The sequence below is a fragment of the Chanos chanos genome, chromosome 3 (assembly GCF_902362185.1).
Source record: "Chanos chanos chromosome 3, fChaCha1.1, whole genome shotgun sequence".
Taxonomy (NCBI): domain Eukaryota; kingdom Metazoa; phylum Chordata; class Actinopteri; order Gonorynchiformes; family Chanidae; genus Chanos; species Chanos chanos.
Window position 1 is genome coordinate 35656935 of NC_044497.1, and position 27812 is coordinate 35684746.

Below are 27812 nucleotides of genomic sequence, written 5' to 3' on the forward strand. Positions count from 1 at the left end.
CTTCCGATGCCAACTGTGGGAGAAGGCCATGATGATGGCATGGCAAAGTTCCAGGGCATCTTCTGTTGTTTGCTTTCCGTCCAGCCAAGTTGAGGTTGTGGCCAAAGCAGTTTATCCATGGCCAGTGCAGGGCCTTGATGGCGGCTGCGATGTTAGCACAATTGTTCATGGTTATGGCTGACAGAGTTTATTCTCATCCAGTTGTCATTCACAGAGTGCTTCACAAAGCGTATCAGCAATATTACCAGCTATTTGATTATCGACAAAAAAATTGCCTGGAGAAATTCAGACTGTGGTTTCCACTTGGATGTGATGAAATAGACATGTGTACTGTCATGTTCAATATCATATATCTGTGGTTAGGGAAGAGGTGTCTGGTCTTGACAGCTGCATTTTTGCGTTTGGTTGAACTGTATTATACAAGTCCAGAATGGCTGTTTTGATTCATGGCTTTAAATGAAACTTTTTCCACTGTGTGGAATGACACCATTTCTTTGGCCATGTAAGTTGTCACTGCGTGTGTGCATTGTTTCCATCACTGTTCCTTTCAGTTTTAGTGAAAGCGCTTCTTGTAGTTCTCCTCAAAGCTGACACCCTGTCCAGACATCTGCTGGCCTACTGGGATTGCTCAGACCTGGAAGAGGAAGAAGAGACCTATGTCACAGGTGTGGATGAACACAGGCCAACTTCCCAGCAGAAACTACAGCAAATTTGATTACCTTCACACATGGCTAACACAACAATCTGAGGAGTGATCTGCAAATCAAAGAGCCTTTTTTTGCCCATTTTGGCATTCTCGAACAGCTCTGCTCTGATAATATGATGTCCATTCCTCACTTCCCACAATCCAGCTGGGATTCTGACAGAACTGCTCAGAGGTCAAGGAAAATACTCAAGCAGGACAACTCCTTCTTGGTTACTAAACAATTCTGATTGTGGCCATCAACTTGAATGATGCTCCCATATCTTCACCCAAGATGACTTCATCTGAGTGCAAAGCCAAAGAGACCTATAGGTTTTCCTACAAGGGATTAAGGATACACATTGATGACTTAGAAGATGTGATGAGTGCGCTAAATTCTAGTAGAACAAGTGGAATGACACAAATTCTTCTCTAGGTGTTATAGCTATCACAGGCAGAGTCTTGATGTCATGCAGAAGAGCTAAGAATATATCTCTTATCTTTTCTATGTTCCCCAAAAATTCATTGTCATTGTTGCTAAATCCCGAAGGAGAAAGCTGTTCCCTGATTCCTGGTTAGTTTCCAGACTGTGTCGAATAAGAATCCAGGGTTACTCTTATTGTTTTTAATCATAATAGACAGATATGATAGCTTATCTGCACTAAGAGCTCCTAATGTTGCGCTCCCCTTGACAGGTGCCCCCCCCACCCCTCCCTCCCCCGCAACCTGGCAAGTACAATGAGATAGGAAGGGGAGGGGCACATGTCGAAAAGCTAGACAAAGTAGGGGGCGCATGTCGAAAAAGGTTGAGAATGCTTGTCCTAAGAGACTTTCTTTCCAAACGATATGAAGTACCTGCAATTCAGTCCCCGGACACTTCTGTTCAAGCGTTCATGATTTCTGTTAAAGAGCTGGGGTCTGGCTAGTATGCCAGGCTGCAAACTTCTTTGTCTCCCTACCTCTTTTCTTCCTAAGGAGTGTGACCAAAACTAGGAAATCCTGTAAGGTAAGACTTAGGTATTTAGTCATCTCTTTAAGATACCTCTGTTATGAGATAAACAGTCAGGGAGCTTATCAGTAAAGTCAACTGTTGCGGATGAGGTAATAGTGTGACCAATACAATATTTACAGTCAACACACACAAATGCCAACACAACCAATGCACACAAATAACATGACATTAAATCAAATTTAGAGCAGGACCGTAGAAATGTGTGAATTGTAGTGCATTCTGACCAACCTTAACTGGGGAAAGAAGAGATGCAAAGGCTATTTTCGGAGAGTCACTTTCATCATCCATATGAATGCTGAAATCTCCAACAACCGCTGGCTGCAAAATTCTGTGAGAATTCAGTATATGGTGCTGGGGGCCTGTAAATAGTTACTGGAGTAACAGGCTGAGAGGGTACCTTATTTGCAGCCAAGGCAGCAACATTGAGAACAAGCATTTCAAATGACTCATACTTGCAATCAGACTTCGACGTAATGCTAAGACTGGATTCATAAATGGTAGAAACAGCACTCCCACAGTTTATGCAAGGGTTATGTTTCTAGCAATATCTGGAGAGAGAAGATTCATTCAAGACTAGAAAGTTCTCTGGTTTTAGCCAGGTTCCTGTCAGACATAAGCTGCCAAGACTGACAGTGATCAGTGATGAGTTAATTAACAAGTTTTGCACTTTGGCCTAAGGGTCTAACATTCAGTAATCCTAACCTAACTTAAACCTAGCATAGGCACTGGCACTAGCAGTAGTACTAGCACTAATCATATCTGTAGTTTGGACTGTAATTATGTTAATTAAACTTTCAAAATGGATACTACAAGACTTTAAGCTTTGGGTGCCCCCCCCACCAAACAGGGAACTGACAGTCTTAGTAAAGTGTCACCTAGGTAACAAGTCTTTGCATCTAACAGACAGTTGGTTTAATAAGTTTGTCAACCTGCAATAAGTTTGTCTACCTTGGTTCTGGTGAGGCAAGACTTTGGTTGTGATGTCATGGGTTGTGACCCGTACACTTGTATTGTTCACATCAAATAGAATTTTTAAAGAATTGATTTCCATGCAAATACAGTCACTTCATGCAAAAAAGCCCATGAGAACTCATGCAGATTACATGCAATACTGTTAACATGCATTAAGTGTCATTACCAAGGCCCTTTCTCTTTTTCTCTCAAGCGGTTCTCTCTCCACTGAAATCCCAAGGGATCTGTACATCTTAACTTCACATACTTGCCGTAGATTTACTATTTCTATTCAATAATACATTTTTTTCTAGAGCAAACATATAATGCACCTGGCTTCTGATCTAAGTTTCTGATAATGTTATATTTTACAAAAACAGATGGGAAAAGCTGATCCTGGTTCTGGTTATACCATGGAAATGGTAACTGGATCAGAGCATTGTTTAACCACTGATTCAGAATTTCACATGTAGCCTTGGTATTGCCACTTGTTAAGTTCAAGTTCACGCATAACTAAAATCTCAGTCACACCTCTCAAATAGTCCCAGGATATAGCACAGAAACTACTGAAAATACACTCTGATGCCCATCCCTTGACTCTCTCTCTCTCTCTCTCTCTCTCTCTCACCCTCTCTCTTTCTTTTGCTCTCTCTCACGACAATAAACACAAGCACAGCAAACCACAAATGCTGTGTAATCAGTTTAGTCAATTCACATGCCTTGTCTTAGACAGCCCTCTCCTCATGAATCAGCTCACCTCTGTATGGCATGACAGTTACACTCTAAGCACTGGACCATAAACAAAGGAGAGTCCATATAACATGCTTAGCCAAGCAGGTTTTCCTGCTTTGCTCTGAGTAAGACATAGTTGTCCCACAACAGGTCCTAGACTCCTTGGAAAAAATTATCCTAGACTAATCCCTCAAATTTCAGTCTTTTCATCCATTTTTTAAAGATTTTATTTTACTTCTTCAGGATTTTGTTCAGATATCTACAGGTTGAGGTAATATGTTTGGTGTAGTTTGCAAGGAGACCAAGAGTAAATGGAGGCTTTGTCTAAATAGGCTCTCTAGGTAACAAAGCTTTGGAAATGCTTAACATACACATTGTTATTGTGCAGATCTATTTGAGATGGATCCAGAAGGTTTTAGATAAACTGATTTATTGGTTCAAAGTCTGGAAATAACACTCTAATATCTTGCTGATTCAACTTTTGACTCCTCTCATAAAATCTGTCAAGTGATTTCACATGCTATACAAACTGAAAGACACCCTTCAGTTATCAGTAACAGACAGTGGCAGTTTCTTAAGACTCTGTACAGGGTGTTTACACTGTGGGGGTGGGGTGGGGTGGGGTGGGGTAAGGTATATGTGAAGAGCCAGTGAGAGAGAGAGTGAAAGCACAGATGGGAAAAAGGAGAATGGAGTAAAGACACAGACCAAGAAAGAAAGAAGATTCAAAACTTTGTGTATTCTTGAGGGGCCTCCCTTTCCCCTTCTTTCTTTCTCTTCATGTCATATCTCAGGGACTCCTTCTCCCAAAGGTCAAGGAATTGAAACAGGGGGAGGGCTGTGTCTGTGTATATGCATGTGATAGGGTGGGGTGGAGGGGTGTCAGTTTTACTTTCTCGGCCAATCGTTTGCAGTTCTGTTCTGTGTCGTTCCTGGATGACATAGATGAGCAGGGAGGAATTGCTATAAAGATCCAGTCTGTCTGAGAAGAGTCTCTGTGTGGGTACGGTCCCCTCCAATGGGTCTTTCTTGTTTATCACCGTTACAACCAGTCCATCAAACCATCCAAATGAATCGCTGATACCTTTGGATGGAAGATCTTGTTCACTGCATAGACAACAGAGGACCACAAGGGTAAGTGATACAAGGACAAAACGTTTGCTTATGCTGTTTGTCAAATTTCAGGTTCTACTTATACATCATTTGCTTTCATGTTCATTTGGAGTCAGTTAGTGAACTCTGAATAAACAGAAGTTTGGTAGTTTGTGAGGGAGTTAGACAGCAAATAAATCTCGGTAGTTTGTGAGTGAATTAGACGGCCAACAAATCTGCCACACTTGAAAAAAAAAAAAAGCAGGATAAAATTCTATTGTTAGAGCATGATGTCGTGTGATTATGTAATATGAACTGGCATACAGTGGTTCTCAAAGTGGTTCTGAAACTGGTTCACTACTGCTGTTGGGTCTACATGGCGTCTCTCATGTGTCTCTCTGTGCAGTGTTGTTTTTGCTCTCTGACATGGTGAAGGCATTTGGGGGAAAAGCATGTCAGGCATTTTGGTGTGTGTTACTGGCCACTGTGGTCCTGTTGCACACAGCAAGACATGCCATGATCAGCTGAGTGCTTCTGAGCAGGAGGAACCAGCCCCCCCCTCTCTCTTTCTCTTGCTCTCTCTCTCTCTCTCCCTCTATCTCTGTCTGTCCCTCTCTCTCACAGTCTTGCCTAACAAAGGTCTTTTCATCTCTATTGGTTTAGCTGGTTGTTTAACATTGTTTTCTCTCTCTCTCTCTGTATCTGTCTTAGTAAGTGTGTTGATAGAGCAAAGCCTGTACAGTTATATCACCCAGGATTACACACTGGTTTACTTAGGATTTAAGGATTTTAAGACACACATTATAATGACATCTCAGAGAATCAGCATGTCTACATGAAGTTAAGCTTCTAAGAGAATGTAGTTTAGAATTTCTTGTGTGGAATAATGTCAGAACAATACAGAAATGACATTGCAACTGTATTAGAGACTGTGCAGTCGGAGGAAAATTCAACAAGGCTGAATGACTTTTGGCTGTTTGCATTAACAGAGACAACACTGAAATAGATGGTAATTTCATTGCTCATTACACGGGTGACGATAAATGGACCGTGTAAGAACTGTTCCAGTGACTGCCTGCTGCTTACTGAAAACACTGTTTATGTAACAGGGCAGTGAGTTTGTCTAACTATGTCTGTCAGTAGGTACTGTCTCTCCATTCATGGTTTATATAGAGAATGGTAGGGGAACAGTTTTGCAGAAGTTAAAAGCCACACCTAAGAGAAGTAGGTCAAGTACTTCTTTTGTGTACTCAAGGACGTTAAGTACCAGTTTTGAGTCACAGTTGTGTGTGACTAAGACTGTGTGATAAATAACGTGAGACATAATGGTTAATCTGCACATAACAACAGTGAAAGGTTTGTACTTCCAGTACTGTTTATGTATTTGAACTGCACCCACAGAAATGTAAGTGTGCCAAATTATGACCACAAATAGTTGACCAGCTTAAACATGTTTCTCATCTGTTATGGTCTTGTGTGTAAGCCTTCATTATATTAAGAGTTTGGGGAGAAGGGAAACAAGAGTTTGTAGCCCTTGACCTATATCATGAAAACATTGAATAACGTGTGTTGGTTGTGCAATATAATGTTATTCAATGAAGAACAGGAGAGGAATGAGTAATTCATAATAACGGGGGCTGGTTGAGTTGAGGAGGTGAAATCCATAAACCTAGACACCTTTCGTCATTGGCTTAAACCAAAATGACACTATTGCCGTTATGGTGCTGATGTGACTGGGTTACAGTGGAGGGTGACAGATGCAATAACAGAGAGATTGACAGTTATGTCCTGTTCATTAAGGCATGGGTACTCCAATTATATTAAAAAAATATAATTACTTATGTAGTGCTTTATGTATAAAATACGTCATATGTAATCTCACCCTGTGGATCATATAGAAACAACTACTCTTTACCACTATGCATCCTGAGTGATTTTATTACTGTTTATAGAATGTTAATAATCTGGAAATATTGTTTCAAAAATTGTAAAATGCCTCTCATTGACTTTTTTCTCTCAGACACTGCAGTGTTGTAGAAAATTGACTTTATAATGATGTCACTTTCTAGTGAAACGCAGAGGAAACAGTGATTGAGATATGGCTTCTTTCATAACATTTCACAATAAATGTTTTTCTGTTGTGCTCACAGCAGCGTTGCACTTTAAATCAACAGTGTGACTTATCCTTGTTTGCTGTCTGGGCAACACAGGACAGAACAACGAAAAGTTGTTTTTAAAGCCCTTTGACACACCAATGATAAGAAGAGACAAATTTATCTAGAGAAAAAAAATCTACAGCTTTTTTTAGAGTGAAGTGGGTTTCTACACACAGTAACCTTGCCCTGTTTATTCCCAGAATCCTCAGTGGATATGAGTAGGTTGTAGCTCATTTACTTGGAAGTGAAGTCTCTTATATATCTCAGATGAGATGATTAAACCCAAACTGTCAAAATATCAGGAGTAAGAGGAAATTATACAAAGAAACCATGGCAAAACAAAAATCACCTGTGAGATTTACAAGAATATATCCATAAAAATTCAGTTAAATAAATTAATTACAGCATTAAAATGATATATAATTATATTAATTTCAATTAAACTCTAACTGAATAAACTGTATTCTAGTATAAATATATAAAAGTTAAATTGACTGAATTATTTTTCTGTGTAATTAGTTGTCATAATAAGTATGATAAAATAAAATTCCTCTTTTTCTTTATGATATCTGTGATGAAAACCACAATAATAATAATGGTATTTCTTTAATAGCTTTTTATAAGGAGATAACAGCTCAAAGAATATAAATCTTTAGAATAGACATGGATTAAGAAATGTCCTTACACAAATATGTGAGGCAAATGTAAATAAAACACTTTTAGCTTGCACTTTGAGATCCGTACAAACAAGCTAATGTTGAACGATTTTGGTTCTGGGATGTTGGAGAAATGTTAAACAAACAATTTACAGGTTTCGACCCCCACATTTTTGACTTTAACCCCTCTCTTTTCTGTCATCACAGAATCCAAAAGGACATCTCTTTCCAGTCATTCAGAGTTATCCCTCACTTCACAGAACTGGCCATGACCACTGTTAACTCCCCCGCTTGTTTGCTTGCCCGGAATCAGTTCTACCGGAGTGAGTGCACTTCTATTTTTATCAATGGCTGTCATCCACGCTGTATTAAACTAGCTTTGTCCCAGCAGCGCAACACGTGTTCTGTGCATGGTAGAGTTTCCCTAAAGTTACACGTTTACATGACTGGACTCAGCCCAAAAAGAGAAGAACAGCGTGTTCTCTGAGAGACATTTATTCTAGTTTACACTTCTGTTTTTTTTCCCCCTGAGAATTTAGCAGAAAGCAGGGAACAGGCTTCTTTTATATATAAAAAAAACATATGTTCACTGTTAATAGTGTTATAATAATAATAACACCGTTGCCATTAGTATTATTTACATATAGGTGGGCTGTAAGTTACTCACATAAAATGGCTGATCATACTTTAAATCCATTGACTCTGATTCATAATTTCTACTTATTTCTGCTTAGTTTGTGTCAGTATTAAAAAAAAAAAGCGTGTGAAGTACAGTTGTCACGTGAACATTTTTATGTCCCGCTCTTAAAAAGCATGCCTAAGAGGTTTTCTGTGCGGTGAATTTGCTTTATTATGATAGTTTCACAGAGATATAGACCACGTGTTTGCCGGAATGTTCCTCTGAAGCTTTTAGGCAGCATATAATGTGATTTGTTCTTGGTTTTGTGCCTAGGCATTAGTCCTGCTGCAGATATGAAGCCAACTCTCTATGAGCTCTCTGAAACATTACAGCCACCTAAACAAAGGCAAGTGACTGTCTGGGTGACTACGTCCCCACACCAAGGTACAGTACAAGAAAAGAGCCGATTAGCCCATTCAATTCAAATTCAAATAAAGCCAATTCAAATAAAGGCATTTTGTGTCTTAAGATTAATGCCCTTGATTCATACCATGAATGATATGTATAGTTACATCTGTGCTGCTTGAAACTGAGCGAGCAAGCTATTTCAGAAAAGCACACCCAAACCCAATCCTAACATTAATCACTGGAAAATAAAACAGTGTGGTCCAGTGGTAGCATTCTCCTTCTGACATATGGGAGAATCATACTGTAGCCTCGAAGACACAGGGGTGTTATGAAAAATATGGAAAAATATCGAAGCATTTTTGTGATTATGGTGTTTGGTCGCTAAGGGTCCTTTGTTGCTTATATTTCAGCCAGAAATGGATATGGAACTTGGTATAAAAGTGTGCTGACACTGTGACTCTGTCCTTTCTCCAGATGTTCTGGGTCAGATAACCACCGGATGGTCAATAAGTGTTGTTCTGAGATGTCCCTCATTCAGCTCAACACCCTCCAAAAGGCCAAATTCTGCTAATCGCACTGTGAAGTAAATAGCCCATCAGCAACTGGCTTGAATGCCCATGGTCAAAACTCCAGACAGCGGGAGAACACTTTCTCCCTCTAACTCTCCATGGATTCCACTGCTCCCCTTCTTTTTGGGTACAAGTACAAGGACATGAAGCAGGACATACACACTTTTTAAATTATTCAATTATTCATTTGTGATCCCAGGAATACTCATTCACCCCCCTGTAACCTTTAGAGAGACTGTCCTCGCTTTATATGCACATTGATCGGAAGAGATTTTTAAATTATCAGAATGAATTAGACTCTGTGTTGGCCATCTACCAGTGTGGGCAAAAGAGGTATCAGCTCATTAATCTCCTCCCCGTGAAACAATATCTGACCAAAAACTAAGCATGCTTTGATTTCTCTTTAGCTTTTTTGGATCCATGGAAGGCTATTAACTGAATAAAAGATGCCACGGGAAGTTGCTTGGATCTTGACTAAAGACTCAACAACTGCCTTTAACTATAGGTTAACCATCCACACTATCAAAACAGCCCTTCTCTGCCTGTCTCACAGTCAGCAGAGGTGGTTGCCTTTTGCTTTCTTTCCCTTGGCTTTCAACCAGTTGGCAGGCTCTTTCTAACACCCCCACCCACCCCCACCCCCAACAGGAACCTGCTGCTGTGCATGAAATGAGAGAGAAAGGCTGAGAAAACAGTCAGCAAACTACAATGAGTTTTTTTCCCCTGTCCGTCCATACATTCTTTCATCCCTCCATCTATCCTTCTCTGCCTGCACTAACTGACCTGGAAAAACTGCACACACAGATGAAGAGAGCGAGAGAGAGAGAGAGAGAGAGAGAGAGAGAGAGAGAAAGCAGGGAAATGTACAATGCCACATCAGTCCTTTTATTACACACAAAGGCTCTCACTGTCAACTTGGCACAGTTGAAAATTGTGCTCGCTCTATGGACTGAACAGCTGTCAATGTGTTACCTTTGCATAACACATTTTAATACAGTGCCTTCTGATGAATTGTTTTTTTTTTTTTTACTGATCTCAGTCCAAAAAAATACTGCTGGATTTAAAATGACCTATTTAAAATGCCTGGAGCAATTTCTGAATATGTCATCCATTCAAAATGGACACATAAAGCCAACCAGGTCCCTTCCATTTGTACCTTTATTAGCACTTTGATGTAACTTGTGGATGAATGTACATGTTGCAGGAGCAAAATTCACTGTGAAAATGGACATCCATCAGACAGACCATTTGTCTAGCCCAGAGAGGTGACTGAGCTTTAAATGCATTTGTTTTTAATAAAAAGGGCTTTTGTGTTACATTCTCTCAAATCGTTTCAAGTTCTTCGTTCTCCTCCTTGGCTGACCCTTGCGATGATGCTTTTAAATTGTGATTTTCTAATCGCAGTGGCCTGTCGTCTACAATAACGAAAAGCAAAACATTTGTTAAATAGGTTTTCAAAAAGTACACTTTTTAAAAAAGGCTAAAATGTGAGACTGTATTTGAAAGCATAATTCTATACTGATATAAACATTTGTCTTTCATGCCAGTTTTGGAATAAATAGTAAAGCAAGAGCCTAAAAAGCAAGCCCCGGGGTAGGGTCCAGTCTTCCGAGAATTATTTCAGATATTTAGGTCTTTAATGTCACGTTGAATGTACGACAATGGGATTCTGTATGTAATCTGTTACTTGGGCTGCACTAACACGCTAGTTATGTAACAGCTTTTCTACATGGAAGTAATAGACATTGGAAGGACACAGTGTTCTCTGTATCTCTCCTGCAGAAATCACACTGACTGTACACCTGGAGCATAGCCGAAATGCTATACCAAAATAAACACATACACCAGTCCAATAAAAATAATCTACCAAAAAGCCATTGTAGGAGAGATTATCTGTCATATCTATTTAGCTTTAGCAAGCAGGGATAAGGAGTAATTTAGGAGATGTAACTTTCCTATTTTTAGTGGCATGTTTACACATTCAGACCAATACTCTCATTTAGGCCATTTCATGATGTGTGTATAAAATTAGTGCATCAGCAAACAGTAGGTGTTTAAGACTGATGTCATTAAATTTTATGGATGCTTGACTTTGAATATTTGCTCACTAATAAAAAGGCCTCTTTGGACTGATGACTTTGTTATGCAGGTATGGGTAGCTGGGGTTTGACCATGATGTCTATATAACAAGCAATGTTCAGTGAGGTAGAGAAAAAGAGAAAAAAATCAGAATTCATGCATTAGGCTGCATAAATCTATTTTATTTTTCTCTGTCAACACAGGGTGACACACTTAAAAGTAGTAACAAAAAACATATTTAAATCCACCAGTGTTACAGATGTGTAAAAACGTACAAAACATTTTTTTGTATTTTAAGTTTTATTTAATATATATATATATAAAATGAATAACAAAAAAAAAAATAATAATTACTACATGCAGCAGCCTGTTCTACCAATGAGGAAAACAAAAAAACAGACAAACAAAACAAAACAAAATAAAAACAAAAAAATGGGCCACGTTCATCCCCTAGCGTATGACCCCCCGCCCTCAGGAAGGGGGCGGGCTCCCCGCCTCAGCCTTCCCAGCATCGCTGCTCTCGCTTGCCTGCCGCATCACCATCTCCCGGGCAACACAGCTCACGCTCATCATCCCCGACCTGCAGACATGTCCATAGTCACAGGTCAAAATCACATACTGTAGAGAGCAAATGTAACTGTCTAATAACCAGACCCTATCACAGCCTAACTGCTGTTTGTGGTGAACTGATGTAATTTTTTATAGCAGTGGAACATGGTACAAAACTGCCAAAACTTTCTTTCTTTGTTACTTCGTAGATGTGTAAAAAAAAACAAAAAAAAAAAACAAAACACTACGTTAACCCTTTGTGTGTAGCAGTACTGAAGTTACACCATGTTGGTGTGTTGGTCAAATGGCAATAATAACAAACACCCACTTCTGCTGGGCCTCTTCTGCCAGAGTGGTCATCCCAGGCTGGTTGTGTTTCCCAAAGAAGAAACTGGACCACCAGTGGCCCGAGTCCTGCTTGGGCAGCCCTGTATGGGGAAAAAAAAAGAAAGTTTAGTCACCTAGAACAATCACGAGCTCCTGTGGTTCAACCACTCATCCTTGAGAAATGTCAAAGTGTGCTTGTGTGATTTGGATTTAGAGAGTGCCCCAAAGCAGTTTGTTAAAAACAAGAGAGTATACCAAAACAAGAGAACCACGTTGTAAGTATGTTTTATGTTGAATCATCTGACCATAATGATAAGCATATGAATCACTGTTTCACTCGCGTAACCCACAGCAAAACCATTATAAGTCACTTCCTCTTGAAATCGAATGCCAAGGATTTTTCAATTCATTTCTAGGACTGTTGCAACTCTAGACTTGCCCATGTATTACACTAGATCCACAACCCAATAGGTGCGGTCTCTGATTAAATTTAGTCATAAAGTATATCTTCTACACCCAGTTAAAGCATAAACTGTATCCCCAGTATAGAGTGAATACAGCGTCCTTATCACTGATGATACTTGTTTAAAAAGAAAAACGGGTGAAAGTGAAAAATGGGACCAGCATCCTCAGCTCTCTCCACATGCACATGTGAAAGCACTTTTTTTTAACAAATGGTATAGAATGACCTCTGTACCTTATAGCTGTGTGCGTGTATGTGTCTTTACCTGGATGGTGTGGAATGACCTCTCCACTGTACTCCGAACTGCTACACGAACTGCTGCTGGATGTAGATCCAATGCGCCCTAAAATGAGCAGGTAAACAAAAACGATAAGAGAAAAAGCCCCATGACATTCGCTTGCCACAGTCTTTCATTATGTCTAATATACTCTTTTCTTCATTTGAGACTCTGGTATGATCCTTTTGGATGTTATCCACTCTGTTCTTCTTCACACCAAATTCACATGGATATTCAGTTATCAGGGGCGGGCTGGAGGACAATTATGACCGAGTCTAAAGGCACATCTTTGTTTTTTGGGGCCATCGGAAACGTCAGTCGGGTACTCACTTCGGTAGTAGTCGTGCGTAGCAACGAGGGATCCGCTGGCTGGGATTGCTGCCATTTTCCGATCTTCACAGACGTACCTTAGATGGAAACCCTAGGAAAATACAGGCAGCCATTCAGATAAACAAAGGCAGAGTTCCACCGATTATTCAACTGTCATGTCGTACAAACTAAAGGGTCCCAAACAAAAAGACAGACCACGAGTCTACACAGCACTCTCACTTGGTATGAACGCTTGGTTCAGATTATAGTAAATCTGAGATGTTAAAAGCGTGTAGCGACATTTTTTTTTAAAACAAACATCTTTAACCCTGCTACGGTTTTGTTGTCCGTATCTTGAATTAAAAACACTTAGCATGATCAACATGTCGTTGACGATGCATCTTCTTATTCATACAAATACCCACATAAGACGTCAAGCATAATGCTGCATGAATAAATTCACTTTCGTTCAAATGTCCCCGAGGTTGCTGACATACCATCTTGCTAATAACAGAAGAAAGCTACACAAACCGACTGTCAACAAGAGTGGAACATTTTGTTACAGTAGAGGTCCTAGTCAAAGTATGACGATATGCGTGAAATAAATTTTCCAGTGTAGCTCACCATTCAGAATGAAGTGAAATCGTGTGAAAAACAATTATAAGAAAAAGTGAATATTGATATTTTCTGATCTAGAACGTGACCATCTCATGCTGACAACAATGGCCATTTTGTAGCCCTCTTCATAACAGCTTTAAGCAGTAATGAGAAATCGATAAGTAAAACTCACCTTTTTAAAATCCGTTCGTGCTGATGTTATTTAGCACCCTTTACAACTAAGTCGGCGAGGCTTTTGGGGAGTATACGCTAGGCGACGGGGCCCATTTGAAAAGATTTGGGTGGCTAATACCCTCCACGTCCAAGAGTGATTCTGCAGTACTGTTATTAAAATGGCCTGAAAGCCCTTCAATTTATATGGCTATGGTGACGTCAACGAGAAGCACTGACACGGATGAAGGCGTGGCCTTTCAGTATGAGACAAACTGGCTAAAACCGGTTGCTATGATTCCATAACAGGCAACTTGGTATCTCTGAGTTTCCAAAGTACTGCGCAGGAATTTCAGCAGGAATTTTCAACGAAATGCAAGGAGCAAAAGAAAAACAAGAATATAATGCTGCGATGTTCTCCTTCAACTTTATATAAAATTACTGTTTTCGAAAAATTTAACAACTTCCCTGGTGGTCTAGTGGTTAGGATTCGGCGCTCTCACCGCCGCGGCCCGGGTTCGATTCCCGGTCAGGGAATGCGTTTTGCGCTAAAGGAAGTGAGAAAGCTGAGTTAGCGTTTGCACCACGATGGGGAAGACAAGTGAAATACTTTATTTGTCACACACACTGAGCAGTGAGGTGCAGCCTCTGCAGTCGGCCCATCCTAACATCAGTGAGCACGCACTTGCGCGCATGCACACACACACACACTAGAAACATTGGGCAGCCGACTCCAGGTGTTTTTGCCAGTGCCTTGGTCAAGGTCACTGACAGGAGCACTAATCCCAGCATGCCTGATAGCAATTGTGTTTCTGTACGAATGGGACAGCTGTAGATGCGACGCAGTTTAGTACAGCTACGATGCAAACAAAACCAGTCAAGAGAGGATGATACGAGATTTTTGTTAATCCAGCACCTTAAAAAGATCCTGCACGTTATTGCCCTGCAAGCGACACTACCTCCGTTTTTGCGTACACTGAAAGCGTACATCTTAACCAATGAAAGGGATCAATTTGTAATTGGTAGTCATGTTTACGCTTCTTTTTTGGTAACAGCATGCACCTTCGTGTCCAAATCTGCCAGTTCCACAAAAATCCGTGTGTACAAATTAGGTTGACCAAAACCCAGTAACTCATTTTGGGACATCACAATGTGATTAAATGCCCATAAAAGCAGACTTACACGGAAACCTATACAGGCCTCTGTAAACGATTAACCTACTTATGCTGATGGTCAGGAATTCCTGTGTTAGCACAACTGTGTTAGAAAAGACTCCATTCACAAGGGCACGCATTTTCCACGCCACTCTTGTCTTGTTGCCTAAAACACGTTCGCCAAAAGCCGCACATCTTTTGATGTGTGAGGCTGTATAAAAAGTGGACAAGTTAACTTTTTCTTGATTGAATCTAATTAGAGAACAGAACAGCTGTTCTTCCTCTACTTAAACGTCTGGAGGTTAGACCAGCTGAGACCCTCTGCAACTGGCTATCATTTATAGTTGATCTAAGATGACTCTGAAAGAATATCATAAATATGGTTTTCGTTCAGTTATGAACATCTTACTTTTAAATATCATTCATGATGGACATGTTTTGCATTTGCTTCGTACGGTGTTACATCGCCACTTAGCGGTACACACAGGTAATGGCATGCTAGTCCAGGGAATTTGAGGATTCGTTTTACTATCCCTCAGGCCGTTTCTCAAGGAAGCAGCAATGGAACATGCTGTAGCATTTTCTTTTTTCTTTTTTTTTTTACCGTGTTTTGGCCACATTTTCTATTAGGGGGCTGTCCTGTGGGAACGACCTCTTCAAATATGGCAACACAAATACTAAGCTGAGCGCAAGCTATCCAAAAGACATTAATTACGCAAAATTGGCTTACTTTAGGACTGGAGTGGCAAATAAACACATAAATCACAATAGTTAAAGCGTGGATTGGCCTGCACCACTATCATCAAGGAATGCTGATTTCTTGGTTCTATCGATTGCTGTCGGAGTCGCATTTCACAGAATCCGAAAACCAAAATGTATTCACTCACTGTAACAGGATGCCACTGAAACCCGCAGTGGTAATTCATGAAAAATCCCATCAACATTTGCATCGTACCAAATTTTGTAAACGTTTGATTTGAATTCGGTATACGAGCTTCCAAATTATATTATTGGACTTTCCATGACAAACTAAAAATGTTGCAGGATTCCAACAATATTTCAACACATTGGGAACTGTTTGAAGGAATGCTTTATTGATATCCAAACATATCACATAAACATAGCTGACAAATTTGTCCACATGGTCATCTCAAAACAAAATAACCAGGTCTTTTCATTTTGAACGGCTAGGCTCAGAAACCTTACATTAAAGCTATACGATGTTTTTTTTCTTCTTTTAACTCCATACTATGCTAGCACAGTGATTCGTTCATGCATCTGTCCAGTTAAATACTTTTCCCATTTTAACATCACTTGTATTCTTTCACTTGGTTGTACTACATCAGAGATACCTGACCTCCGCGTGTTATTATTATGTATGAATTCCAGTAGCGTTCTATACCTGCTCTGTGATATTGGCAGCGGTTTTGTTTTTAGTTATGGCAGTCCCTTAAATATCACCCAAAAGAGGGAAAAATCATAACTGTGCTATATTTTTTTTTCCATATGTATCTTCACTACCGAAACTATCCAACTCACTGACACATACAAAATTACTGAAAAACAGTGAGAAAGGAAAACAAAGGCAAATTAATTCACGACTATTTTGGCCAAAAGATGGGGGACTCTTTTTTTTTTTTTTTTTGTATTGTCCAATAATACAATCTATTCAGTAAAGAAGTGAATGTACTGCCACACAAAGTTGCAGCTGTGCTAGTGTTGTGCCTTGTTAGGATTTCACAAAAAGCAGCTTTCAAAAGAGTTAGCAGAAGCTGCATCTGTCTATGGTAGTGCACACTAGAACACAAACTCTTACATATTCCATTTAACAAAGACACCTTGTTATTTGTGACTGTGTGTGTGTGTGAGACATTTGGAGGGTGGTAGTGGGGGACTACTCTATCACAACAGCAAGGTGGTTTTTATGGCATTTAAATTCTACATTAGCTTGGCACAAAACTGGGAGCATAGCACTTGCAGAGACTCTTTTAAGACTCTCTAATGAAGTAAATGCTGCACTACGAGCTTTAGACTCTTTTGGTTCTAATGAAGCTCAACGTTCTATTGGCTCCTGAATCAAGGTTCCATTACTTCCTCTGTGACATCAGTGTTCTCTCCTTCATTTTATTCTCCAAGACAAAAAAGGCAAGCAACTACATAACCTAAGTGAGATTCTTCCTCATCAATTTTATGTGTAAACCCAGAAGGAGACAGACACAAAGGCAAAAAAAAAGGGATGAAGAGAAGGGGAAAGAATTTCAGCATAACATTTTTTGACCTTTTAAAAATCGACAGATAAAGCAATAACGCGTGTTAGTGTAAGGCAGAGAGAGAGAGAGAGATAGGATTCCACATTCACCAGCGTACAGCAAAGCCAAGCTTCACATTGTACTCAGAGTAAAAAAGAACTGAAGAGGAACGCTCAGCAGCATAGAAAACTGCAGCATTTTTTAAAATATATATTCCTATTAGTTTTGTATTCCTCCCCAAATCATCAAATTGTCATTTTTGTTTCCTTTTATATTGAGTCCCGCCACCTACTGATGATATTCTGCTTGGCAGTACTGCTTAAATATAGTTATTTTTATATATTTCTATTTATATGTAGATAAACGTCATGTAAAAACATTATGCAAAGCAGTGTAAAATAGTTTATAATACAAAATGGTTTAATTTTTCTCCTTTTTTTTTTCTTTTCTTTTTACAACTTCTGTTGATTTGATGTGTGTTTAACCTGCATTTTGTTTTTACAATAAAGTGTGAGATGAAGTGATGGGAGAAGCACATGCGAGCAGTGTGTGAAGAGGCGGTGGCAGACAGGAGAGAGACAGGAGAGAGAGAGAGTGTTGGCGGCTGTGGAGGGGAAAGGTCAGGGGCTCAGGAATCACTCAGAGATGAAGTGTCTGTACAGTCTTGTGGAGTGTCTGTGAGATGGTTCAGAACGGCGCGCCTTCCTTTGTGGGATTCGTCTCGGTGGGGGAGCTGACCTCCCCATCATTAGCCCTCCCTCCTACCACCTTAGACTGAAAACAGAGGGGGGGGGGGGGGGGGGAGATGGGGGCAAAGAAAGGAATAAAACGTTGACAGGGACAGAAGATGGAAAATAAACAACAAAGGAAGGGAGAGGCAGGGAGAGAAAGAGAAATATTAATATTTCTCCATGACAATGACATATGTATTTGGCATTAGGTGAGCAGTCAGCTAAACTAAAACGTGAGGCATTACCTTGATGGTTCCAACTTTATCCTCAAATGATTTGAAGGTTGGAGAGTTCCTACGGAAATAAAAACATAAATGTCATCCTAGAACTTACAGGTTTCAGCAGTGAGGTGTCATTTACACTACAGCATGTAGGAAAAAAGTCAGAGTGGTCCTTAAATCACTTCTGACAATGACACAGCCTAACAAAGTCCCTCAATGGCAAAGATGAGCAAGCTACAAATTCTATTGCACTGACAACAAAGCACTTACCATTAACAGAACATTTAGAAAGATTAAATATTTTTTACCAAGAAGGTCAACCTCCTCCTTTGAACTCATATTCAGCAGTACAAAGACAACTGTACTAATGTGTCTACGCATTGCTGGTAAAACTGAGTTGAAACTGGCTTCCATAGTTAACCTGAAGTACATTACCTCATTGCTGGCATACTTATGGAATGACGAATGGAGTAGTTGCTACTTCGAAAGCATTATAGGGAAGACAAGAAGTGCGTGTGTGTTAGAAGAGGAAGCGAGAAACACTCCAGACAAGAGATGCATAGCAACAACATGGATCCAGTCATTCAACGTGCATTCATCACATCTGTGATTAGTTTTGGCATTTCGCTATACATCAGTCGCTTCAATTAAAGCCAAATGCATTGTCAAGTGAGTTTGATTGCTGCGTACGTGAGGGAAAAGAGGAAGACTAGAGAAGTGACGGGTAGATGTGGACAGACTTATAATTAACAGAGCTCTACATGACTACTAGAGGTACAAAGGTCTTCATGTTTTTACTCTAATGCACAGCACATGTTTATCGCTACGTAAAACGTGGATTAATAATTCTGATTATTCTTACCCAAAAGAATGAGAGAAAGGCAGAGCTCTGTAGGCCAAGCAGAAGCAGCAGGAAAACAATAATAATGAAACAAAAATCAATCAAAATCAGGCTGATTATTAAACAAGCAAAACAAGGGTGGGTCTGTTAACACAGGAGCAGAACACAAGAACAAAGCTTTTATACTGAGGTTTAAGAGAGTAACCGTTTCACCAAAGAATGAGGTCTACAGTGCTGACATAGAGATGTGTAATGGCAACAAATGATGGAAAACAAAACAAAAGTATTTTAGTCACACATTCCACAAACAGAAATATATTCAGGACTAAGTCTAATGAAATTTAAAAGGAAATTAGATTACAAAGTGTACAAAGTGACAACCAACGAATGTGGGAATTCTGTGTATAAAATTCACCGCTTTCATCATGGTTAAATTTTCCTACAGAGCTAAAAGAGGATGAAGTGGAATGGCATATGAAAGATGGCAGTGATAGTTGATAGTAGCAGTGATAGTTGCACGAACAGTCGGGATAAGGATAGTCAGGGGTTAAACTGTGGAAAAGTTGGTCATGACAGCCCTGTATAATCCTTGTGTCTGAGTAGTAGTTCTCTGAAATATTTTACAATGTTTAGATATGTTGAATGCTACCTCTGTCCTACAGTTTCTGGTGACTTATTTGCATAAGGGGAGAAAAGGAGATAAAAAAGGCATTTTGTATCCAGGTTATTCAGGTGGGAGGGTCGATGAAATATTTAAAAACTCAACTGGTATACTGGGTAAATCTGGCAGTCAAAATTGCAAGTGGTTCTACTGTTGCCAGGTTACAGAGATAGTAGGTCTTCAGAGTACCACAGTGGTGCTTTAGTTGTCTTTATAATGAAAACAAATGTGAAAATAATTGTTATCAGTTTTAGTCTTTGGATTGTTCTTGTTTGTGCCATTTCAACTAAAGCAGAGTGTTACTGCTAAGGTTTAGCGTTTTGGGTGGAGTTAAAGAGTGAAGCAGGTTAAAAAAAAAAAAACCCCAGAAAAACAATGGGGGAGGGGAGAGTTCTATTGGTTCACTGCTCTGTGTGAGATTCAGTCTCTGGATTGTCTGAGGAAGTTAAGGGCATTGTTTCTGTGACATGAGAAGGCTAAAAAACAAAGGGACAGGAAATGGAAAAATGAGAGTTCTGAAAGGCAAGCCAGAAAGAGGGAAATGGAGATGATGGGTCTTTAGCCTTTTATGAGGATGCACTCATGGATCTCCAGGTCATGCAACATCAGCCACCACAATCAACTTTTGGTTTCACTGACGCACACACAAACAAGAGCAGAACATTCAACACATTCACCAAGAATGATGTTCAGACAGGGTAACAGGAGGAAATAGACAGACACACAACACAACAAAGATGGGAACAATCCTATGGTGCATGTTCCACTATACAAAGTTAGGAGAGAGGCCAAGTCACACTTGAGCTGTAGTTTACAGAGTGAGTTTTAACATGAAAGATGTGTCCTGAACCAGGAAGTCATGAGACATCCGGCCAGGAATCCATAGACAGCCATTTTGGCTCAAAAGTTACCTCATGTCTCCCAGTTTCCTGCTGATAGCAGTGCCCATGGTGGACAAAGCTGCAGAGGTCTTTTGTCCTGCCTGGGACAGAGTTTCCTGAGTCTTTTTATACCTACAGGAGAGAGAAAGAGGGAGAGAGAGAGAGAGGCAGATCTTCAATATATGCATATCATACTGTTAGCTAAGGACATAAGGTTCAGCATGAGGTTTTAGTACACAATACTATACTGAAAGAGTAGTAGACTGCAGGTACAGAGAAATGATACAAAGCTATACAGAGAAACATGAGAAAAAAATGCCATAGATCCCTGAGAGTACAGCAGCAGCAACACTGTTCATTCACATCATATGAGCAGAATCCATATTAAATCTAAACCTTAATTATTATTATAACTTTAAATTGACTAATAAATATTAGCTAATCCACAAGAAGACTTCATGATGGCATAGATGATACTCTGACTACTAGAGTGACAGATCATTCTCCATCTCTCACTCTTTCTCTTTCTCTCTCTCTCACACACAGAGACAGACAGAGACAGACACAGACAGAGACAGACATGAAATATAAGGAAGAAATTTGGACAAAATGAGAAATTCTTTCTTCCTCATGCAAGCCATCACTAGTGTTTCTTTAGGAAAAAATTGGCTTGTGAAATAAACTAGTCTGTTTTCTTCAGAGAATTTAAGGGAGTGGTGAGCAGGTTGTTTGCTTAAGTTGGATCCTGTATTGTGTAAAGTTGTAGTTAAACACACAAAGTCTTGAGGGAAAAAAAACCTACAGATGCATCAATAGAAGTGGAAGTGGGTGAATGAAAGTTTTATTTGTATGGCTTATCATTAATGTATTCTTTATGGCACATGTGTAAAAAGCTCTTAGAAATCAAAACACACAAAAGTTACATTTGTCCAACTATTATGCTTCCACATTTGAACACTTTCAGGATATTAACAGTTCATTAGAAGAGGGGGGAACAGGAAATTGCTACTTACCTATATATATGTCATATTCTCTCTCTCTCTCTCTCTCTCTCTCTCTCTCTCTCTCTCTCACACACTCACAAATACACACACTGAACTGTTTCATCACCACCATCACATTGAAAGCGGAGATCATTAACCCATACACTTTTCCCCCAGCCTCTTATTCTCTTTCTCACCCCTCTCTCGCTCCCACTGACACTTAGGCACTAAGGTAAAACACAGAAGAGTGGAAATTTGTATGGGGCAGCTGGACTCATATGATAACATTATTCCAACGACTATTAACTCCAGACTCTGCGTTTCCCAATCACTGTTTCACAGAGAGCTCACCACTTGAAAAAGATAACTCAGTAGCAGTCATAGCAGAAACTAAGTGCATTCAGACCAAAGAACCAACCCCACCCAAGGCAAGCAACCACCAAAAGGTACTTCTATATTTCTCGGCTACACCTTAAGGTGAAGAGCTGAAAATGTAGGCAAATAAAAGCAAGAACAAATCAAACAGAAAAGTGCCAGTTAGAAAAGAAAAAGAAACAGAGAGGAAGGACTCACGCTTCAGACTGGGCAATGTCGTCCAGAGTGGCGGATGCTGAAAGATATCTACAAATGAACAAGGTAAAACTCTAAAGTCACCACTCTCCCTGGGAAAACGGGTCATTTAGTGACTTAAACGCACGTATGACATGGTAAATAAAACAACATTCATTCAGCTAAAATGGCACACAACATCTATTGAAGAACATTCAAAGGGCAAAAAAATCATACAACACACATTTCAACTGAAGTTCAACCTCAATCTTAAACACCTCGGCACAGACAGAGAATGTTAAAGATCTTAATGGATCTCAAAATTATTTTGTTATGAAATACAATTCAACACAATAGCCAATTCAGCACTGCAGTTGTGGAAGATGTGTCACAGCATGTTTTTTTAGGGGGGAAAAAAAGCTTAAATAGTTTATATTCTGACAGCATAACATTTTGTGAGATGTATCCAAAACTACATTTTATTCTTTAGATTTGTATTAGAGAAAGGGCAGGAGGAGGTTACAGACACAAATTTCACCCACATCAGTGTTAATAGCATGAGTCCATCTGCAGATCTAGCCTCACAGATAAAAGCTTGGGGGGGGAGAGAGAGCAATGTTTGCGATGGCTGCAGTACAAAGAGAGAGACGTCTAGAGCAAAGCTGCCCATCAGATGAACTAGACTGCCACAGGACAACCAGAGAGAAAACCTGAAATAATCTGCATTTGAGCAGACACACTTTAAAATGACCCGTCACACAAAGTACAAAAGAGAATCAGAATTCTTGTGAGAAAGGCAAAAAAGATGTTACTAAGCTTAAAAAGAAAATGTGTGTGTGTGTGTGTGCATTCAAGCACACATTTCCTGTTAACTGCACATGAACACAAATTAAGGCATTGTATTGTATAACCATAACCTAACATGGACAATGTCATGTGACCTCTTACACTGCAGTACTGTTCTCTTAACCTCAGTACTGTAAGACATTGTACTATACTACATCTCTCTCACTCACACATTCCTGCCACTGACTGGGTACCAGGCACCGCCTGTTTGTCTGTCTGTTGTGGAGAGTGTGTGTGTGTGTGTGTCTGTGTGCTCAGAGGATAGTGTTAAAACTCTCACAAGGATCCTGACCAGGTATCCTGTTATTCCAGTTTAACTTCAAGAATGTTCCAGGAGCCCAAACAGTGAGACAAGCTGAAAGAAGCTGTTCAGACCTTATTTTATGAATTTACAAGTACAGTCTTCTACAAATCTCATAATGATGCCGAATCACAATTACATTAGGAACTGCTGACGTGGTGTGTATTTTATCAGTTAAAATATCTTAATCGGGATTGATTAATACTGAGTTCAGTTTCAGTTTAGGGCAAAAGTGTCCCTGATGACTGAGTCCAATTCAGCCCTTCACTTTACTGGCTCAGTGTTCAACATAGTTCATAATTCACCCTCTCAACAGGAAAACACCAAACAAGAGCAAAATGAGGAATCAGCTGTCTAGATGTGTTATAGAGAGAGAGACAGACACATGGAGAAGGACACATGACACAGTCTCTGACGCCCACTTTAAGTGAGACAGGGAAAAGAAAAGAAAGGAAAGCCAAACCTTTTATTTCACTCAACCACTGATCATTTCATAATCTTCTGTCTCTCAAGCAAAAATCTGGGAATTTTGGGAAAATTTGACACTCAAACCAAGGCAAGGAAACACAAAAAGCCCATTTTCAAAGGGGTTAGAAAGTCCTGTACCGAAAACCCAAACAATCTATACTTTACAGTAAATCACATTCATAAAACTGTCCAATCAAGACAAACAGAAGGCCAAATGTTAGTCTGGACACCACTGTCTGGCTAAGTAGTGTTGTTATGTCAGTCTCTGAGTTGGGATTACACACCAAGACCTGACTCCTGAATTAGAAATAATCCTCTGCATTAAAACAGCCCGTCATTAATATACTGGAAAAACTGGGCCTTTCACAGTCAGGTGTTAGTGCAGATGTCCCTGTTCACCTGAACTGCAGGGCAGCCCATGTGAGAGAGAGAAGAGCAAACACACTCAGGATACATGAAGAGTTCGTGCCAACAAACAGAGAAGGGCAGAGAAAGAGAGAAAAAAAACCCTCACAAATCACACCCTGTAACTTTTTCATTCCACTCTCCCAATTTCTCTGCGGTTCTCACATAGCTATAAAACAGAGACTAGGTTATGCAGTGCTCAAAGCTGAAACACATAGAGTTAGTTTGGTTCCCTTCCTGCTGCCAGACAGAAGGCTTTATACACTAAAAATTCTATCCTAATATATATTACCCTATAAGAAAAAGATCTGAGTGGTTTTCCACTCTAAGATTTAAAAACGACAATGAATCAAGTGTGACTCATAAGAGCTCTTAAGTACAGGTGTGCCTCTATGCAGGTTAAAAAACATTCAAAATGAATTACCTAGATGGTAATTTAAAAGTTTTTCAATTGCTTTTTAGCTTTAAGCTCTAGCTTTTTTTTTTTTTTCCAAATTTACTTTGTGATGCAAACTGGTACAGAAACCATGTATCACAAATCTTTTCTTTTTCAAGCATACGGAAAAATGTATCATTTCTCTTAGTCATTCAGCATCAGGAATGTAAGACAGACATAAGACAAAGAGCTGAGGGTTACAGTGGATTGGCCTGTAAAATGAGCATGACATTAAAAAAAAAAACAGGTCTGTCTTGAATTGCTTTTCTGATAGCATCAGTACTGTTTGCCTTGACTCTAGCACTTATCAAGCCCTAGTGTCTCTTCAAACACTATATAACCATCTCCAGCAGCAAAGTATGAGGAGGATGAAGGGTTTAAGCATAAGAAACATAAACCAAGAGCTTGCCGTTATGAATCAGACTTTGCTGTTAGCAGCTCTATTTGTGATTTGCAGACGGTTCAAAAATTTCTTATGAAATCAGAAATGGAGCCGCTAAATGCAAAGTTCTGCCAGCGAACAGAAGCTTGGAGAAGATTGTACTCACGCCTGTGAGGTCTGCACATCCTGCCAGCTTTTGGTGATGTTCTGTTTGAGCTCATTTAGAGGGCTCAGTCCAAGCTTTCTCTTCAGTTCAGATGCATGTCTCTCTTTGGCTGACAGAACCTGTCTCAGCGTATGGATCTCTTCCTCCACCTGAGGTGGAACAGAGACAGAGACACAGAGAGAGAAAAGGATGTATTTGAAACCAACTTATATCCATAACCATCCCAGCCAAACCTCATCTGGAACAGTTTGGTATGACATAATCAGCAGTCCCTGAAGATTTGAATATAATGATGCAAAATGATAAAGCCACACACTTAGCATGTTCATCAGCTGTCACGTATCCAAACACAACAGTTGTAAACCAATCCGCCACTGTTATAGATACCATGACCTAATGCTGGAGAGTAAGGAGTTTGAGCACGTCACTACTGTCGGTGTGGACATACCAATTTGTTCCCTCATATCATCAATCAACACCCACAATTAACCCAGGAGTGCTGATAGAGGGGAACAGTGCACTGTGGTTGCCATGGGGACAGTGATAGAGGGCTTTACCTTGGCGAGTTCAGATCTTAGTTCCTCCGCCTCTTCTTCTGTCAGGCCTGGAGGCATGGGGCCAGAGGCAGTCCCTGTTGCCCCCTCCACAGATACATCTGTCATATGGTCTGTAGACATACCTTTATTTGGAGAGTTCAGATTGATGTCTGCACCCATCAGAGGATAGTGGGGAGAGGGAGGCAGCAAAAGAATGTTGAAGAGGTAGGTGAGGAGGGGGAGAGGAGAGGGAGAGGAAGAGAGAGAGAGAGATTGTGTGTAGGCTGTTATATTCCAGCACAAGTGTGGATGACAGTTTTCAAGTACTAAGAATCCTCCATAAAGACAGAACTACTTTAATCAGTAATAATTTGGGGCAGTTTCTGCTCTAGTTGACATGAACATGACCGAAATGAATGTGACTTTTCTTAGCCTCCATGCAAGACAGTACTAAACGCATGAATACCAACTGTGCCAAACAAAAAGTACGAGAGACATTTTATTGGACTGGAAGAAAAATGAGCCAAGAAAGGAGCTTCAAAACCCTGTTGCTAGGTGTAACTCGAGCTAAAGCAGCAAGTGCCTTTTAGAAGCTGCCCCCCCCCCCCCCCCCCCCCCCAAGATGTCATTAAAAGGCACTCAGAACTGTTTCCAAATGGGCTGACTTAGCACACCTCAAATAAATGCAGGGCTCTGGGAATCCTAGGCACTAACTCTCAGTTGTACCAGAGAACAGCACCATTGTTTGCCTGAATGGCATTTTCTCAGTCTGAACCGCTGAGAAAGAGACAATAGCAATAACTAGCCCTCAGGAGGAAGAATCCACTGTCATCCTTACATTTATAGTATTTTGAATTCAAATTTTGCACTTTAGGACAACGTTACCATTCTATCAACTGTCAGAGGTACAATTTTTCGTCTCTATGTCTCCATCCGTTTTGTATGCAGTGGTCCTTAATTTTGTTTCTCTGTATAAAAAAGTGACTGAAGAGTGACTTACAGAGGCTTTGTAAAATCCAACAGAAACGCCAACAGCATGCATATCACAAGAGAAGCGCGTCTGAGTGACGTGTTTCTCATGCAAAATGTGTCAAAAATACAATGCACCACTGTTTCATACGCAAAAAGTGCATAGCCCTAAAGTACGTCTTTGTTCTTTATACCAAATGTTTAAAACCACAACACAATAATAATATGTAACATGCGATGAATGAACAAGCAAGAGCAATGCTCTCAGTACACGTTCATACGACTTGTCACTTTGAGTCGCCTTTCACTATTTTGGAGCCACTGCGAGCTTAATTAAACTGACAGTTCATGGTCTGCCTTTGGAGACGACTGACAACAAAAGAATATCCTCGATGCCCCACCCTCGTGGCTATGTAGTCTGTTATCAGATGCACCCAGAGCGTGTGGAAATGACATTTAAGTGGTCATATTAATGCAAGACATAGTGTAACACCCTTCTTTAACGTGTTTGCTAGAATTTCCGTCAGGCACAGAGCAAGTAATATTACGTAACCAACAAAGATTAACTGTATAGATTTCCGTATGCGTGTATAAAATAGCGCTGACACGGTCTTCGAAGTAGGTTAATTGTTATTCAAACATCCGTTTGTACATTTCAGGTTTACTTAAACAACAGACGACTCAAGCTTACAGTGAGCCAAACAAGCAATAAATTGAAACCAGGCGTACATTTGAAGTCAAATATGTTTCAATAGGAATACAACCTTTTGCCGTTGCAATATTTTTTTGCTCTGTAATACAGCGTATGTGCTTACCACAACTACATACACCAAGTTGGCAAATATTTCTTTTTCGCTAATCATGCAAAAGCCTGCAACTCTTTTCAGTGGCCCTCAACAAGGAACATACCAAGTGCACAAGAAGTATGCTTTCCAAAAAAAAGCAACAGTTCTACTGCAAAGTCAAAACTGAATATAGATCTAAGGTAACTTGATACCGCTGCCCTGTTTCCCTTGTGCATCGGGCATTTGATTGTCCGGGCCTTTCTAAGCATTTTTTTTGTTTAATTACAAACCTTAAAGAAACTACACAAATTAACAACTGCCACTGGATCAGACACAGGCAACAACGTATCTATCCGATTGTTTTGAAACGGTCTGTTTACCTTGATTAGCGGAATCCATGGCGTCGAACTAAAGAAAGAATAACTCGGTGCTGAAAATATGTTTTTGACAATCACACAAGCAACTTCGCGTAGTAAATTAAACGAGGTTCAAAAAACTATCCACTCGTTTCATCTGCTTCCAGAAATTGAACAATTCCACGGAGCCACCAAAAGCAAGGGATACGAACACAGCCAACTCAGCTAGACCAGCCACTCAAG

General features: G+C 40.0%; 2 protein-coding genes and 1 non-coding gene across 8 annotated transcripts; 1 reads left to right on the forward strand and 2 right to left on the reverse strand.

Annotated features, from left to right (window-relative positions):
- Positions 1-11117: 11117 nt before the first annotated feature.
- On the reverse strand, positions 11118-13820 carry ppdpfb (pancreatic progenitor cell differentiation and proliferation factor b). The gene is made up of 5 exons (XM_030767436.1): positions 13672-13820; positions 12903-12993; positions 12561-12638; positions 11834-11933; positions 11118-11536 (listed from the first exon to the last, which is right to left on the reverse strand). The coding sequence occupies exons 2-5, from the start codon at positions 12955-12957 to the stop codon at positions 11428-11430; spliced, it is 342 nt and encodes a 113-aa protein (XP_030623296.1). The 5' UTR covers positions 12958-12993; positions 13672-13820; the 3' UTR covers positions 11118-11427.
- Positions 13821-14114: 294 nt separating this feature from the next.
- trnae-cuc (transfer RNA glutamic acid (anticodon CUC)) lies at positions 14115-14186 on the forward strand. Its single transcript has one exon. It is a non-coding gene; the product is annotated as a tRNA-Glu (tRNA).
- A 1861-nt stretch (positions 14187-16047) lies between these two features.
- Positions 16048-27794, reverse strand: tpd52l2b (tpd52 like 2b). Of its 6 annotated transcripts, XM_030768274.1 has the most exons (8): positions 27594-27794; positions 25481-25629; positions 24924-25072; positions 20418-20519; positions 18867-18893; positions 18440-18481; positions 18029-18077; positions 16048-17826 (listed from the first exon to the last, which is right to left on the reverse strand). In XM_030768274.1, exons 1-8 carry the CDS (start codon positions 27610-27612, stop codon positions 17740-17742), a joined length of 624 nt encoding a protein of 207 aa, XP_030624134.1. In that variant the 5' UTR covers positions 27613-27794; the 3' UTR covers positions 16048-17739. The 6 variants fall into 6 exon arrangements, with proteins under 6 accessions (XP_030624134.1, XP_030624137.1, XP_030624135.1 ...); XM_030768277.1 differs by lacking the exons at positions 18440-18481; positions 18867-18893 and adding an exon at positions 24049-24108 and having other exon boundaries at positions 25562-25629; XM_030768275.1 differs by lacking the exon at positions 18867-18893.
- Between the last annotated feature and the right edge of the window lie 18 nt (positions 27795-27812).